General features: G+C 44.9%; 1 protein-coding gene across 5 annotated transcripts in view; it reads right to left on the bottom strand.

Moving 5' to 3' along the window:
* The window catches only part of MTR (5-methyltetrahydrofolate-homocysteine methyltransferase), a 77,760-nt gene that overhangs the window by 45,310 nt on the left and 15,201 nt on the right, over window positions 1–17,249 (bottom strand). For all 5 annotated transcript variants that reach the window (XM_073338202.1, XM_073338204.1, XM_073338203.1 and 2 more), the window contains 3 exons: window positions 3,632–3,732; window positions 2,419–2,480; window positions 944–1,011 (listed from right to left, as the gene is read on the bottom strand). In XM_073338202.1, coding sequence (XP_073194303.1) covers window positions 944–1,011; window positions 2,419–2,480; window positions 3,632–3,732 — 231 coding nt within the window. The remainder of the gene's footprint in view (window positions 1–943; window positions 1,012–2,418; window positions 2,481–3,631; window positions 3,733–17,249) is intronic.

Below are 17,249 nucleotides of genomic sequence, written 5' to 3'. Positions count from 1 at the left end.
GAGCTGCACCAACAAAAGTCACAGACAGGTCATGGCTTCCATGAAATTTTATTTATTGCCCATGACCTGTCAGTGACTTTTACTACAAATAACCAGAACAAAAATCTTAGCCTTACTTATGGGTGGACAGAGAGATTCTCCACACTACTGCTCAGCCCCAGAGGTTCCCATCCAAAATCCTGACTTCTCGAACATGGATTATTGTGTAGCAGCAATAAGGGATGGATTTCACTAACTCTCTGAGCTGGGATGCTTCTCCTAATGGCCCTGAGGCAACCCAGGATGAACACAACTAATATGACAGCATGGCCGTCTTCCCTCTCTTGGCTTCACAATCAACTAAGGGTAACGTGCCATGCCTCCTACACTTACACAGGGCATCAGAGCAATGATGGCTCAGAAGGGTTAGCTTTTCCCTATCCCTGTGGGAGAGGGGGGTCTGCCTCTTGTGAACACTGAAGGAATAAATGCAGGAAGGATGTCTTCCAAATTACTATTTCTAGTGAGGCTGTACTGAAACATTTCTCCCGACCAGATGGGACTGTCATTTTAACCCTCTCAGATCCTTGCCATGGCTTTGTCTCTTTCTTCCTTTTCCCTTTAAAGCAGCTTTGTAGTATTATCCCACAAAAGCTATAGGAGCAGCACAGCAGAGGAAGGAAAAGGAGAACACAGGGTTTTATTCTGCAACAGTTTTAGTCAAGACAGGGGACCAGGTGTATTACACTTGTTTTTACCACCCTCCAGCCCCTGCAACAACAGGCTACTAATGCAGGAGCACAACACTGTCTAGCCCACAGGCTACAGCAGCTCGATCTCAAGTGGGTTCTCTATTCTTTTTGTGAAGAGGTCTTAACCCAAATCATGGAACTCCAGTTTGGAGGAACAGGGACATTTTCCTTTCCTGTGCATTTGAATAGACTAACATGACCTGTGAAGTTACCCGATATGTGCTGGAGTGGTACCACAGCAACCTCCAACTATGTTGACCAAACCATCCAAAGCAAAACTCTGTGTGCAAGGAAAAGACTATTTAGTTTCAAGTTGATAACTGCATCCAACAACAGGCAATTCACAAAAACGAAGGTAAAAAAAAAAAAAAAAATCTATATTCTCTAAATATCAAGCAAGCTAAAGCTCCCTAAAAAAACCGAAATGAAGCAATGTTACTGAATTAAACCCAACTCAAAGTAGTCCATTGAATTTTACCCCTCTGGTTTTCAGTATCATTACTTCCCCGTAACATTTATTATTCCTTCCTCTTTATTCACTCCCAGCTGCTAGTATGGCAACCCTCTTGTCTCTGGCCTAAAAGCTGTGGACCAAATTTGCAAATGTGAGTGTAAATCAACACACAAGGCCAAATGTTCCACATTGCTTCAGATGCTGCCCTCCTGATGACACTTTAAAGCCCACACCCTTCTGCTATTCTCAGGTGGACAGCAAAGGTCAAATACCACTTTGCAGAGTAATCAATGGAAAAACCGGTGTCCTGGACAACTCTTCCTCTCCCAAAAGTGGTTATAATGGCTATGACTGTGCAAGATAGTGCCAAGTGCACAAAGGCTGCTCAGTTTGCATGCACAGTACTTAACTCCCTATTTTACAAAATGTTTTGAAGCACTTGTATATTACAAGATAATATACAAAACTCAATTCACTTTTATTTTGATTACTTGACAGTTAACAGTCAGTAGCTAGCTTCCTCCTCCATCAGTGGGAAAATCCTCTTGGAAACCAAATTTCCAACTGTTGTAATTTGTGTTGCCTGCCAACTCAGGCCAGGGTTTCTCAACCTGGGGGTCATGATCAATTGTCAGGGGGTTGTAACCACCCTGCCCTTCCTTTATTGCTCTATAAGATCTTTGTTAGATGGGAGGGTTGTCCCAGGATGGAAAAGGCTGGAAATCATCAATGTAGGTTAGTGTTACCTAAGTGAGCTTCTTTTCCCACTGCAGGTTTCCTGCACAGAAACTCGGAAAAAAAAAAAAACCCACCCACCCACTGAGATTTATGTTCACAGTTAATCACAAAAGAGGGTAAGCTATTTCCAAAAAGAGAGGGAGTGAGAGAGTGAAAGAGTGCAAATGCTTGCAGATCTCACAAGCTAAGCAACCTTCCTGCTACTTAATGGGCGGGAAAAAAAGCAAGAATGACTTAGGGTTTCAAAATTCATTAAACAGAAGTTTCTCCTGATCTGAGTCAGCAAGTGCCACTATTGAACAAACTGGTTACAAACTGCTGGAGAAAAGTGGTGTTTCTAACATACAAAAGAGACCCCAGCTAAATACCCAGGTGATACTTGCCTGAGAACCAATTAACAAAGTGCTACAGTAAGACCGCATAAAGTAAATGCAGAGACAACCATGTTACTATTACTGTGACAGGTAAAACCTATTCATGAGAAATATTCCCTACCTTTATATGCTTGGCAGTCACTTCAGGGGTTTCGTCGTAACCTCCAAAGGCATTGGGGAGACCTTGAGAAATATTTTTAGAGTATTACAATGTGCTTAAACCGCACAAAGAGGAGACATTTAAAGCAGCTGCACATGTAGAACTAAAATGCCTTATTGCACTTGTGATCATTCAATGAGTTATTAGTTGCTCCTGAAGGTGACTTCACTTGTGATTCCTCATTACAACTAATTTTTTTTTAAAATGTTAAATTCTAAATGTTTTTCTAACTCACAGTAGTCATGACATTTATTTCCTAAATAGTTGGAAAGTGGAATGCAGTAAGGTAGGAAGAAAGTTTTGGGGGTTGTTTTTAAAGGAATTATTTCCTTTAACCTAACACCTATGCTGCTATAGCTACTGAGTGCTGTTAAAGTGCCATTATTTCCTTTCAACTGAGCAGTTGCTACACTTCTAATAAATAAAAAATGTATTAGTCTTTTCTTAATTACAGAGTTGGGAGTAGTAGTCTGACCTGGCCTTAAACTACTTGCTTTTCAGAGTAATTATTTTCTTTTCCAGGCATCAAATCCTGTCTCTAAGCGGGAAATAAAATTTTGGATAGTAAAAGAATAAAGAAAAGTTTTGGAGCAAACTGCTAGAATATCAGATACTTGAGCTGCTAGAAAATAAAATCAGTTTACATATGTGTTACCAAAGGAGTTTTGGGTAACAGAGGTTTATTTCCCATCCATCCCTACTTCTCTTTCACAGAAAATGTTTGCTTAAAGCTGCTTGGGGCAATAAAAGAGCCTGATCCTTCAAACTTTATTCACATAAGTAGCCCTTACTAAAACAAGTAGCTTGAATGACTTCATTGGGACTACTCAGAAGAGTAAAGGTTGCAAGATTGAGCCCCAAAAAGATTTAAATTATCCACCATTCACCTGAAACTGCTCTGACTGAAGTGGATAGGTACAGCTGCTCAATTAAACTTCGAGATACACCCTTTAATGAGAATGATCAAATAACTCACACTAGACAAGCTTCTAGGTCAATAGCAGCTTTTTTGGGGTGCTGAAATATAACAAAAAAATGGAGTGAAGATGATGAGCTACTACATTGTGTACGCTGTGACTGACCTGTAAATTATCTACCTGGTGTATTAATTCTAGTGGTATGGAAAGGCTGGACTAGTTCCCTTTGTGTGTACACACACGCACACAACACACACCTGCATTGGGATAACAGATGATGTAGGCCGTCGTACATTTCCCAATTGTTTCAATGAAGGGCCTCATTTCCACTGCCCCTAATGCACAGTTTAAGCCAACACTGAAAAAATAAAAATTGCATTTATTCCTGGTTTAAAGCCAAAACAAAAACACCACAACAAAGAAACACTGGCAACAATGGTACTACTCTCCCACTAATAACAGCATGTCTGTTAAAGAAAGGAAGCAGATTTTATCTCTCTCTATGTAAGACAGTGTACAAAGTACCAAATGTGTTTTTGATTGATGCGTGTATTATATAAAAAACTTCTTTATACAGAAATTAGATACAGTGCTCCTGACAGCTAATTTCTTAGTTATTATCTACTTAAAAAAAAAAAACAGTTTTCAGGTGCCTAAGTAGCCCCTGAAACCACAGTTAAACTTGCCCTCCCCTACCAAAATCTGAAATGGCTCCCCTACTGCCTCCCTGCCTGGTTCACATCTACAGAGTGCGGCTCTCTGCCACGTGCCTGCTGCAGCTGCACGTACTCTGGCCCAGGCAGACCATACTAAGGTTTGCAAACTGGTTGGGGCTCAGGAGCTGCAGAGAACCAACATTCATCCCCATTCCCTCCTCCAGCTGCTGCTAAGGACAGAACCCAAAGGTTTTGGGTGATACCTCCTACAGTACCTGTGGCTCAATTAACCCTCTCTAGCACTGAGGTCCCCTGCTCCAGACTGACCACAGTGAGAGTTGTTGTATTATAGCTCTGAGTCTCCAAAACTTCCAAATAGCTGACTTTGCCATGTGCAAATGGCTAAATTTAAAATATAATCACAGAAACTTAGGACTGGAAGGGAACCTGGAGAAGTCATCTAGTCCAGTCCCCTGCACTCATGGCAGGATAAGTATTATCTGGACCATTCCTGACAGGTGTTTGTCTAACCTGCTCTTAAAAATCTCCACAACCTCCCTAGGCAATTTATTCCAGTGCTTAACTACCCTGACCATTAGGAAGTTTTTCCTAATGTCCAACCTAAACCTCCCTTGTTGCAATTTAAGCCCATTGCTTCTTGTCCTATCCTCAAAGGTTAAGAACAACAATTTTTCTTCCTCCTCCTTGTAACAATCTTTTATGTTCTTGAAAACTATCGTCATGTCCCCTCTCAGTCTTCTTTTCCAGACTAAACAAACAATTTTTTCAATCTTCCCTCACAGGTCATGTTTTCTAGACCTTTAATTATTTTTATTGCTCTTCTCTGGACTTTCTCCAATTTGTCCACATCTTTCCTGAAATATGGTGCCCAGAACTGGATGCAGTACTCCAGTTGAGGCCTAAATAGCCCAGCGTAGAGCAGAAGAATTACTTCTCATGTCTTTCTTACAACACTCCTGCTAATACATCCCAGAATCATGTTCACTTTTTTTGCAACAGCGTCACACCGTTGACTCTTATTTAGCTTATGGTCCACTATGACCCTCAGATCCCTTTCCGCTGTACTCCTTCTTAGGCAGTCATTTTGCATGCATGCAACTGATTGTTCCTTCCTAAGTGGAGTACTTTCCATTTGTCCTGATTGAATTTCATCCTATTTCCTTCAGACAGTACACGCTCAGATTTAAAGTCATTAACCATTCATATTCTTTAAATAGTAATTTTTCCCCAGAAGTTTGCAGTTGTTTATTGTTATTATTAGTTTGTTTATTTATTGGCTTAAGTTTTTTCCTGTTGATTTTCTGTGAATAAATGTTGCACCAGTGAGCTGATACAGATGAAGTTTAAAACCGATCCGTATATATTTTTATTCTTCTTTTAAGGATAACAGATAAAACACACGTTTAAGTGCATATTGTTAAAAAAAAAAAAAGTGTGCCCACAAGATGCATAGCGCAGCTCCCCCCACCTCAGTCTAGCCCACCTCAGCTCTCCCACTGGGAAGAGGCTAGAGCTACCCCTGCAGAACTCACAATATATATTACTTTCCTCATGCTATCTAGCAACCTGCTCCAATTACTGTATATACTCGTTCATAAGCCGAGTATTTTTGGTAAAAAGGTGATGCATCAAAGAGCAGGGGTCGGCTTATAAAGAGGTCTACACCAAAATTTGATGATTTTAAACTCTATGAAATCATTGAATTGAATATCTAATATATTGTAATACTGGAGCGTCTGCAGGCATGGAGTCCCTCAGTTCCCTGTGGCTGTGGTTCGCCGTTCCCAGCCAATGGGAGCTGCGGGAAGTTCCCACTGGCTGGTAACAGCAAACCGTGGCCACAGGGAGCTGAAGGGCTCTGTGCCTGTGAATGCTCCAGGTAAACAAAACGTCCCGACCCACCTGCGGCTTACTCTGATGGGCCGGCAGCCAAAGTTTGCCAACCCCTGAAATATAGGGTCGGCTTATGAAAGAGTCACGCAGTTTTTACCTATCCATCTTGGGGGTGGGGGGTCAGCTTATAAACAAACGGGCTAATGAATGAGTATATACAGTAAGTACCGCCCACTTTCCTCAGGGAAGTATGTAAAAGCTTCATTATGTTTGCAACATCCCATGGGAACATCTTAATTTTGCTCTTCTAGAATACTAGCGTACTGAGGCACAAGCCTGCTGCAACACTGGGAATGGTAAAGCAAGGTTTGAAATCAAAGTGCAACTGGAAAGTGACCATATATCCTGGCAACATTTGTGCCTACTGCTTTCTACACTGTAGGTGTGAAAGTACAAGCAGATCCAAAATGCTAGGATTTAATGAGAAAGAGGCACTGCCTTCTGCTACAGGAAAAAATGGAGACGACAAAGATCAAAGAACTGCCTCAACCCATCCAGTTTGGAAACATTTTTCCTTGCTAAAACATTTTTAAAATTTGGAAGAAACTGCGTGCATCAGTTAAGTTGTCTAGTGACAGCATTAAGCTTGTACAACTGAATTTACTCACCAGATAGATCCTATGCCTCATTGATTTAGACATAAGAACGTAAGAATGGCCATACTGGGTCAGACCAAAGACCCATCCAATCCAGTATCCTGTCTTCCAACAGTAGCCAATGCTCGGTGCCCCAGAGGGAATGAACAGAACAGGCAATCAAGTGATCCATCCTCTGTCGCCATTCCCAGCTTCTGGCAAAGAGAAGCTAGGGACACCATCCCTGCTCATCCTGGCTAATAGCCATTTATGGACCTATCCTCCATGAATTTATTTAGTTCTTTTTTTTTTAACCCTTTTAGAGTCTTGGCCTTCACAACATCCTCTGGCAAAGAGTTCCACAGGTTGACTGTGCGTTGTGTGAAGAAATACTTCCCATGTTCATTTTAAACATGCTACCTATTAATTTCATTTGGTGACCGCTAGTTTTTTGTGTTATGAGAAGGAGAAAATAACACTTCCATATTCACTTTCTCCACAACAGTCATGATTTTATAGACCTCTATCATATCCCCCCTTAATTGTCTCTTTTCCAAGCTGAAAAGTCCCAGATTTTTTAATCTCTCCTTATACGGAAGCTGTTCCATACCCCTAATCATTTTTGTTGCCCTTTACTGAACCTTTTCCAATACATCTTTTTTGAGATGAGGGGGACCACATCTGCACGCAGTACTCAAAATGTGGGCGTATCATGGATTTATATAGAGACAACATTATATTTTCTGTCTTATCTATCCCTTTCTTAAGGATTCCCAACATTCTGTTTGCTTTTTTTCCACTGCCGCTGCACATCGAGTGGGTGTTCTCAGAACTATCCACAATGACTCCAAGATCTCTCTCGAGTGGTAACAGCTAATTTAGATCCCATCTTTTTATATGTATAGTTGGGATGATGTTTTCCAATGTGCATTACTTTGCATTTATCAACATTGAATTTCATCTGCCATTTTGTTGCCCAGTCACCCAGTTTTATGAGATCCCTTTGTAGCTCTTTGCAGTCTGCTTTGGATTTAAATTTATCATCTGCAAATTTTGCCACCTCACTGTTTAAGCCTTTTTCCAGATCATTTATGAACATGCTGAATAATATTGGTCCCAGTACAGACCCCCGGGGACACCACTATTTACCTCTCTCCATTATGAAAACTGACCATTTATTCCTATCCTTTGTTTCCCATCTTTTAACCAGTTACCCATCCATGGGAGGACCTTCCCTCTTATCCCATGACAGCTTACTTTGTCTAAGAGCCTTTGATGAGGGACCTTGTCAAAGGCTTTCTGAAAATCTAAGTACAATATATCAACTGGATACCCCTTGTCCACATGCTTATTGACCCCCTCAAAGAATTCTAGTAGATTGGTGAGGTAGGATTTCCCTTTACAAAAACCATGTTGACTCTTCCTCCAACAAATTATGTTCATCTATGAGCTGGACAATTCTGTTCTTTACTATAGTTTCAAACAGTTTGCCTGGTACTGACGTGAGGCTCACTCACCTATAATTGCCAGGATCACCTCTGGAGCCTTTTTAAAAAAATTGGCATCACATTAACTATTCTCCAGTCATTTGGTACAGAAGCCGATTTAAATGATAGGTTACAAACCACAGTTAGTAGTTCTGCAATATCACATTTGAGTTCCTTCAGAACTCTTGAATACCATCTGGCCCTGGTGACTTATTATTGTTTATCTATTTGTTCTAAAACCTCCTCTAATGACACCTCAATCTGGGACAGTTCCTCAGATCTGTCACCCAAAAAGAATGGCTCAAGTTTAGAAATCTCCCTCACATCCTCAGCCATGAAGACCGATGCAAAGAATTAATTTAGTTTCTCTGCAATGGCCTTATCGTCCTTGAGTGCTCCTTTAGACATTACAGCAGAGATCTTTCACATGCATAAGCTTCTTGAACAATTTCACCAGCATGAGGCACAAACACATTTTCTTTCAACATCAGATAGGCAAGTGCCACTCTTAGGGCCCTCTCCTGAATCCAAATAAAGCCAACATTCCTACACTGATGTCCAAGGTAATGCTCCAGGCATACAGAATAAGACCTTTAACATACTTTGTTCCCTGATCTCCCATTCACAACAAGCCATGCTTCTAATGGACTCCAAGTCACCCCTTGTCATTGAAAAAGTCAGAGTGCTAAACTGACTGGCTCTTACATTGCTTCTGAGGGATAAAGGTGAAAGGAGCCTTCCCCTAACCAGGCATATCAGCAGCAACTCCTAGTGGCTGAAGAGGGATAAAAGCTACCCCAACGGGATGGGACGGAGACAGGGGGGTGCTGGGACAAGACCATGGCCAATAGCCAGCTGAAGTAGCCTGCCACAGAGAGGGCTGTAGGGATGGTACAGTGTTATACTCCCATGGAACTTCCCACAGTTCAGGGGCAGCTCAGCTCGGGACTGGGGTGGGTAGGAAAGAAGTCAAATCAACTACTGTATGTTTCTTACATGTACCTGGGTGGGAATTATGCAGGTAACTGAATCAGAGCAAAAGAATTTGCATGCTGACTGTGTGATTACTGAGAAGTAACTATACAGGCAGTATACAAACCCCTGGGCTCCAGTTGGCTTCTAATAGCCAGAGAGTGGGGATCTGCATACTGTCCAATTATTTTTCCATAATTGAACATGCAACTCCCCTTACTCTAACAGGTTGTGGCATAAGAGTTAAGTACGTAACTTTATAGCTTTTCTGAACTCTGTTTGGCTTGGAGCATTCTATTTAAATATACCATAGATTTCAAGGGAATCATTTTACCACCCCCCACTGATTTCTGTGTTTAAGCACGTACAGGTTACACACAGATAAGTCACTTATATGGACCCCCAGACACACACATCATGCACTATGGAGCAGGAAATGTGTCATTACAAAGATGGGAAGACCATTTATTTTCATGATATAAGGAAGGGCTCAGTCAGGATAGCTGAAGCAAAGTAAAGATAAGGATAGTTAATGAGGCCATCCATGCCAAATGTAGATAACAGTGTAGATGCAATTGCATTTATGTCATGTTCGATTTATAAACTGGCAGTTCAGGGGTTTTTTTGTTGTTTTTTTTCAGGTTGTCTCTTCTTAGTAACCAGCTGCATTTCCCTCTGCCTTATCCCAGCTCCATCTGTCTCTCTCAACACAGGCTCATCTGTCGTTCTCTCTTTGCCCCACCTCAATGGGGAGATATTTTAGCGGCAAGTAGCGTAATCGATGAATGAAAATATTTTGACACTCTCACTGGATTTACCACGTATCAGGTACCAAAACCATTTCTTCAGACATTCTGAAGGAGGGGCGGTCAGTGGGTTATCTCAAGTGCCTATACACGAATGCACAAAGCCTGGGAAACAAGCAGGGAGAACTGGAAGTCCTGGCAAAGTCAAGGAATTATGATGTGATTGGAATAACAGAGACTTGGTGGGATAACTCCCATGACTGGAGTACTGTCATCGATGGATATAAGCTGTTCAGGAAGGACAGGTCGGGCAGAAAAGGTGGCGGAGTTGCACTGTATGTAAGAGAGCAGTATGACTGCTCAAAGCTCAAGTATGAAACTGCAGAAAAACCTGAGAGTCTCTGGATTAAGTTTAGAAGTGTGAGCAACAAGGGTGATGTCGTGGTGGGAGTCTGCTATAGACCACCGGACCGGGGGATGAGGAGGACGAGGCTTTCTTCCGGCAACTCGCAGAAGCTACTAGATCGCACGCCCGGGTTCTCATGGGAGACTTCAATCACCCCGATATCTGCTGGGAGAGCAATACAGCAGTGCACAGACAATCCAGGAAGTTTTTGGAAAATGTAGGGGACAATTTCCTGGTGCAAGTGCTGGAGGAACCAAACTAGGGGCAGGGCTCTTCTTGACCTGCTGCTCACAAACCGGGAAGAATTAGTAGGGGAAGCTGTTAGGATATAGATATTCAGGCCTGTCTGCAAAGGCCTGTACTCTAAGAATTTAGGTGTATTCTTATCACTTGGCTAGTGATAGAGGTATAAAAGAAAGAATCAAAATCACTGTCTGCTGGTGTAAGGGCCTTCTCTTACTGTGACAGTTTGAGGCCCTGTTCTTAGGCTAGGGCCTTTGGCTAAGCAGCAGAGGCAGCCATAAGCTGGGAAGCGACCGGTCACATCCTCATATTCCAAACTAGTCACATTGAAATAAGGTGCTATTGGGCTGTTAGGCACTATCAGGACAGGATTGTATTCCTATCACCTCCAGAGAAAGGGAAGTGCCTAGAAAATGTAAAAAGAAACAAAGCCCTGGTCTACACTAGGACTTTAGGTCGAATTTAGCAACGTTAAATCGATTTAAACCTGCACCCGTCCACACAGTGAAGCCCTTTATTTCGACTTGAAGGGCTCTTAAAATCGATTTCCTTACTCCACTCCTGACAAGTGGATTAGCGCTTAAATCGACGTTCCCAGCTCGAATTTGGGGTACTGTGGACACAATTCGATGGTATTGGCCTCCGGGAGCTATCCCAGAGTGCTCCATTCTGACCGCTCTGGACAGCACTCTCAACTCAGATGCACTGGCCAGGTAGACAGGAAAAGAACCGCAAACTTTTGAATCTCATTTCCTGTTTGGCCAGCGTGGCAAGCTGCAGGTGACCATGCAGAGCTCATCAGCACAGGTGACCATGATGGAGTCCCAGAATTGCAAAAGAGCTCCAGCATGGACCGAACGGGAGGTACGGGATCTGATCGCTGTTTGGGGAGAGGAATCCGTGCTATCAGAACTCCGTTTCAGTTTTCGAAATGCCAAAACCTTTGTCAAAATCTCCCAGGGCATGAAGGACAGAGGCCATAACAGGGACCCGAAGCAGTGCCGCGTGAAACTGAAGGAGCTGAGGCAAGCCTACCAGAAAACCAGAGAGGCGAACAGCCGCTCTGGGTCAGAGCCCCAAACATGCCGCTTCTATGATGAGCTGCATGCCATTTTAGGGGGTTCAGCCACCACTACCCCAGCCGTGTTGTTTGACTCCTTCAATGGAGATGGAGGCAATTCGGAAGCAGGTTTTGGGGATGAAGAAGATGATGATGAGGAGGAGGTTGTAGATAGCTCACAGGAAGCAAGCGGAGAAACCGGTTTTCCCGACAGCCAGGAACTGTTTCTCACCCTAGACCTAGAGCCAGTACCCCCCGAACCCACCCAAGGCTGCCTCCTGGACCCAGCAGGCGGAGAAGGGACCTCTGGTGAGTGTACCTTTTAAAATGCTATACATGGTTTAAAAGCAAGCATGTGAAAGGATTACTTTGCCCTGGCATTTGCGGTTCTCCTAGATGTAGTCCTAAAGCCTTTGCAAAAGGTTTCTGGGGAGGGCAGCCTTATTTCGTCCTTCATGGTAGGACACTTTATCACTCCAGGCCAGTAACACATACTCGGGAATCACTGTAGAACAAAGCATTGCAGTGTATGTTTGCTGGCATTCAACCAAAATCCGTTCTTTATCTCTCTGTGTTATCCTCAGGAGAGTGAGATATAATTCATGGTCACCTGGTTGAAATAGAGTGCTTTTCTTCAGGGACACTCAGTATAGCCCATTCCTGCTGGGCTGTTTGCCTGTGGCTGAACAGAAATGTTCCCCGCTGTTAGCCACAGGGAGGGGGGAAGGTTGAGGGGGTAGTCACGCGGTGGGAGGAGGCAAAATGCGACCTTGTAACGAAAGCACATGTGCTATGTATGTAATGTTAACAGCAAGGTTTACCCTGAAAGAGTGTAGCGACTGTTTTATAAAATGTGTCTTTTTAAATACCGCTGTCCCTTTTTTTTTCTCCACCAGCTGCATGTGTTTCAATGATCACAGGATCTTCTCCTTCCCAGAGGCTAGTGAAGCTTAGAAAGAAAAAAAAACGCACTCGCGATGAAATGTTCTCTGAGCTCATGCTGTCCTCCCACACTGACAGAGCACAGACGAATGCGTGGAGGCAAATAATGTCAGAGTGCAGGAAAGCACAAAATGACCGGGAGGAGAGGTGGAGGGCTGAAGAGAGTAAGTGGCGGGCTGAAGCTCAAATGTGGCGGCAGCGTGATGAGAGGAGGCAGGATTCAATGCTGAGGCTGCTGCAGGACCAAACCAGAATGCTCCAGTGTATGGTTGAGCTGCAGCAAAGGCAGCTGGAGCAGAGACTGCCACTGCTGCCCCTCTGTAACCAACCGCCCTCCTCCCCAAGTTCCATAGCCTCCACACCCAGACGCCCAAGAACGCGGTGGGGGGGCCTCCGGCCAACCAGCCACTCAACCACAGAGGATTGCCCAAAAAAAAGAAGGCTGTCATTCAATAAATTTTAAAGTTGTAAACTTTTAAAGTGCTGTGCTTAAAGTGCTGTGTGGCATTTTCCTTCCCTCCTCCACCACCCCTCCTGGGATACCTTGGTAGTCATCTCCCTATTTGTGTGATGAATGAATAACGAATGCATGACTGTGAAGCAGCAATGACTTTATTGCCTCTGCAAGCGGTGATTAAAGGGAGGAGGGGAGGGTGGTTAGCTTACAGGGAAGTAGAGTGAACCAAGGGGCGGGGGGTTTCATCAAGGAGAAACAAACAGAACTTTCACACTGTAGCCTGGCCAGTCATGAAACTGGTTTTCAAAGCTTCTCTGATGCGTACCGCGCCCTCCTGAGCTCTTCTAACCGCCCTGGTGTCTGGCTGCGCGTAACCAGCAGCCAGGCGATTTGCCTCAATCTCCCACCCCGCCATAAACGTCTCCCCCTTACTCTCACAGATATTGTGGAGCACACAGCAAGCAGTAATAACAGTGGGAATATTGGTTTCGCTGAGGTCTAAGCGAGTCAGTAAACTGCGCCAGCGCGCCTTTAAACGTCCAAATGCACATTCTACCACCATTCTGCACTTGCTCAGCCTTTAGTTGAACAGCTCCTGACCACTGTCCAGGCTGCCTGTGTACGGCTTCATGAGCCATGGCATTAAGGGGTAGGCTGGGTCCCCAAGGATACATATAGGCATTTCAACATCCCCAACAGTTATTTTCTGGTCTGGGAAGAAAGTCCCTTCCTGCAGCTTTTGAAACAGACCAGAGTTCCTGAAGATGCGAGCGTCATGCACCTTTCCCGGCCATCCCACATTGATGTTGGTGAAACATCCCTTGTGATCCACCAGAGCTTGCAGCACTATCGAAAAGTACCCCTTGCGGTTTATGTACTCGCCGGCTTGGTGCTCTGGTGCCAAGATAGGGATATGGGTTCCGTCTATAGCCCCACCACAGTTAGGGAATCCCATTGCAGCAAAGCCATCCACTATGACCTGCACATTTCCCAGGGTCACTACCCTTGATATCAGCAGATCTTTGATTGCGTGAGCTACTTGCATCACAGCAGCCCCCACAGTAGATTTGCCCACTCCAAATTGATTCCCAACTGACCGGTAGCTGTCTGGCGTTGCAAGCTTCCACAGGGCTATCGCCACTCGCTTCTCAACTGTGAGGGCTGCTCTCATCCTGGTATTCATGCGCTTCAGGGCAGGGGAAAGCAAGTCACAAAGTTCCATGAAAGTGCCCTTACGCATGCGAAAGTTTCGCAGCCACTGGGAATCGTCCCAGACCTGCAACACTATGCGGTCCCACCAGTCTGTGCTTGTTTCCCGAGCCCAGAATCGGCGTTCCACAGCATGAACCTGCCCCATTAGCACCATGATGCATGCATTGGCAGGGCCCATGCTTTCAGAGAAATCTGTGTCCATGTCCTGATCACTCACGGGACCGCGCTGACGTCGCCTCCTCGCCCGGTATCGCGTTGCCATGTTCTGGTGCTGCATATACTGCTGGATAATGCGTGTGGTGGTTGATGTGCTCCTAATTGCCAAAATGAGCTCAGCGGCCTCCATGCTTGCCTTGGTATGGCGTCCGCACAGAAAAAAGGCGCGGAACGATTGTCTGCCGTTGCTCTGACGGAGGGAGGGGCGACTGACGACACGGCTTACAGGGTTGGCTTCAGGGAGCTAAAATCAACAAAGGGTGTGCCTGTACATCAAGGAGTATTTCAGGCAGGACTGCACGGAGGGTTCCAATAAGAAATGGTGCACCTAAGTTATCGTTGTTATTGGAACAAGGAGGTTAGCCTGGCCTCTGATTGATACATGGCTAGATTTACCTCGCTGCACCTTCTCTGTGAGTGACTGCAGTGTGATCTAGACAGGGGAGGAGGAAAATGAGTCCAAAACAAATCTGGTCTATTTCTTGTTCTGACCCACTCCATCTATCTTTTACATCTTTGGCTGGCAGCAGACGGTGCAGAAGGACTGCATGCCATCCACATCTCATGGCTGCTTGGCAGAAGATGGTACAGTACGACTGCTAGCCATCTTCATCTCTTGCCTGCCTGGCATAAGATGGTACAATACGACTGCTAGCCATCCTCATCTCTTGCCTGCCTGGCAGAAGATGGTACAGTACGACTGCTAGCAGTCCGTATCGCCTGCCCGCTCACCATAAGACGGTTCAATAGGACTGCAGGACTAAAGAGAATGACCTGGTCAAGTCACTCCAAATTTAGTCCCTGCGCCCATGTCTGCCCAGGCGCTCCCAGCCGACGTGGCCAGGAGCACCTCGGACACGACGAGGACGACTACCAGTCGTATTGCACCGTCTGCTGCCAGAAGGCAATGGGTTGCTGCTACTGTGCAGCAAAGCCGTACCGCGTCTGCCAGCACCCAGGAGACATAGGGTGACGGTTACCTGAGCGGGCTCCATGCTTGCCGTGGTATGGCGTCTGCACAGGTAACTCAGGAAAAAAGGTGCGAAATAATTGTCTGCCCTTGCTTTCACGGGGGAAGGGAGGGTGGGAACGGGGTCCTGACGATATGTACCCAGAACCACCCGCGACAATGTTTTAGCCCCATCAGGCATTGGGATATCAACCCAGAATTCCAATGGGCAGCGGAGACTGCGGGAACTGTGGGATAGCTACCCACAATGCAACGCTCCGGAAGTCGACGCTTGCCTCGGTACTGTGGAAGCGCTCCGCCGAGTTAATGCACTTAATGCACTTAGAGCATTTTCTGTGGGGACACACACACTCGAATATATAAAACCGATTTCAAAAAAACCGACTTCTATAAATTCGACCTAATTTCGTAGTGTAGACATACCCTTAGTTTGATAGCATCCTGTCTGGCAAGAACTCACTTATCAATAGCTGGGATGTGAAATCCTCACTTCTGTATTGTTTTGTCATTGTAGTTCCCACTTTGCTATTGTTTGTCTGTATAATCTCTGTCTGGTTCTGTGATTGTTCCTGTCTGCTGTATAATTAATTTTGCTGGGTGTAAACTAATTGAGGTGGTGGGATATAATTGGTTACATAATCATGTTACAATATGTTAGGATTGGTTAGTTAAATTTCAGGAAAATGATTGGTTAAGGTATAGCTAAGCAGAACTCAAGTTTTACTATATAATCTGTAGTCAATGAGGAAGTGACTGGGGTGTGGGTGGGGGTGGGCATGGGGGTGTGTGAGATGGGAACAGGGAATGGGGGTAAGAAAATTGGAATCATGTTTTGCTAAAGGGGGAAATGGGAACAGGGAATGGGAGTAAGGAAGTTGGGATCATGTTTGGCTAAGGGTAGGAATGGGAACAGGGACACAGGTCTAAGGCTCTGTGGTGTCAGAGCTGGGAAGGAGGACACTAAGGAAGGAAACTGGAATCATGCTTGCTGGAAGTTCACCCCAATAAACATCGAATTGTTTGCACCTTTGGACTTCGGGTATTGTTGCTCTCTGTTCATGTGAGAAGGACCAGGGAAGTAAGTGGGTGAAGGAATAAGCCCCCTAACAGAAGCTAAAGTGGATGGGAACCTGGGAGACAGTGACCATGAGATGGTCGAGTTCAGGATCCTGACACAAGGAGGAAAGGAAAGCAGCAGAATACGGACCCTGGACTTCAGAAAAGCAGATTTTGACTCCCTCAGGGAACTGATGGGCAAGATCCCCTGGGAAGATAACATGAGGGGGAAAGGAGTCCAGGAGAGCTGGCTGTATTTTAAAGAATCCTTATTGAGGTTACAGAGACAAACCATCCCGATGTGTAGAAAGAATAGTAAATATGGCAGGCGACCAGCTTGGCTTAACGGTGAAATCCTTGCAGATCTTAAATATAAAAAAGCTTACAAGAAGTGGAAGATTGGACAGATGACCAGGGAAGAGTATAAAAATATTGCTTGGGCATGTAGGAATGAAATCAGGAGGGCCAAATCACACCTGGAGTTGCAGCTAGCAAGCGATGTTAAGAGAAACAAGAAGGGTTTCTTCAGGTATGCTGGCAACAAGACGACAGTCAAGGAAAGTGTGGGCCCCTTACTGAATGAGGGAGGCAACCTAGTGACAGAGGATGTGGAAAAAGCTAATGTACTCAATGCTTTTTTTGCCTCTGTCTTCACGAACAAGGTCAGCTCCCAGACTACTACACTGGGCAGCACAGCACGAGGAGGAGGTGACCAGCCCTCTGTGAAGAAAGAAGTGGTTTGGGACTATTTAGAAAAGCTGGACATGCACAAGTCCATGGGGCCGGATGCGTTGCACCCGAGAGTGCTAAAGGAGTTGGCGGCTCTGATTGCAGAGCCATTGGCCATTATCTTTGAAAACTCATGGCGATCGGGGGAAGTCCTGGACGACTGGAAAAAGGCTAATGTAGTGCCCATCTTTAAAAAAGCGAAGGAGGAGGATCCTGGGAACTAGAGGCCAGTCA

The sequence above is a fragment of the Lepidochelys kempii genome, chromosome 3, assembly GCF_965140265.1.
Source record: "Lepidochelys kempii isolate rLepKem1 chromosome 3, rLepKem1.hap2, whole genome shotgun sequence".
Lineage (NCBI taxonomy): Eukaryota > Metazoa > Chordata > Testudines > Cheloniidae > Lepidochelys > Lepidochelys kempii.
This window is presented reverse-complemented; position numbering and strand designations above follow the sequence as displayed.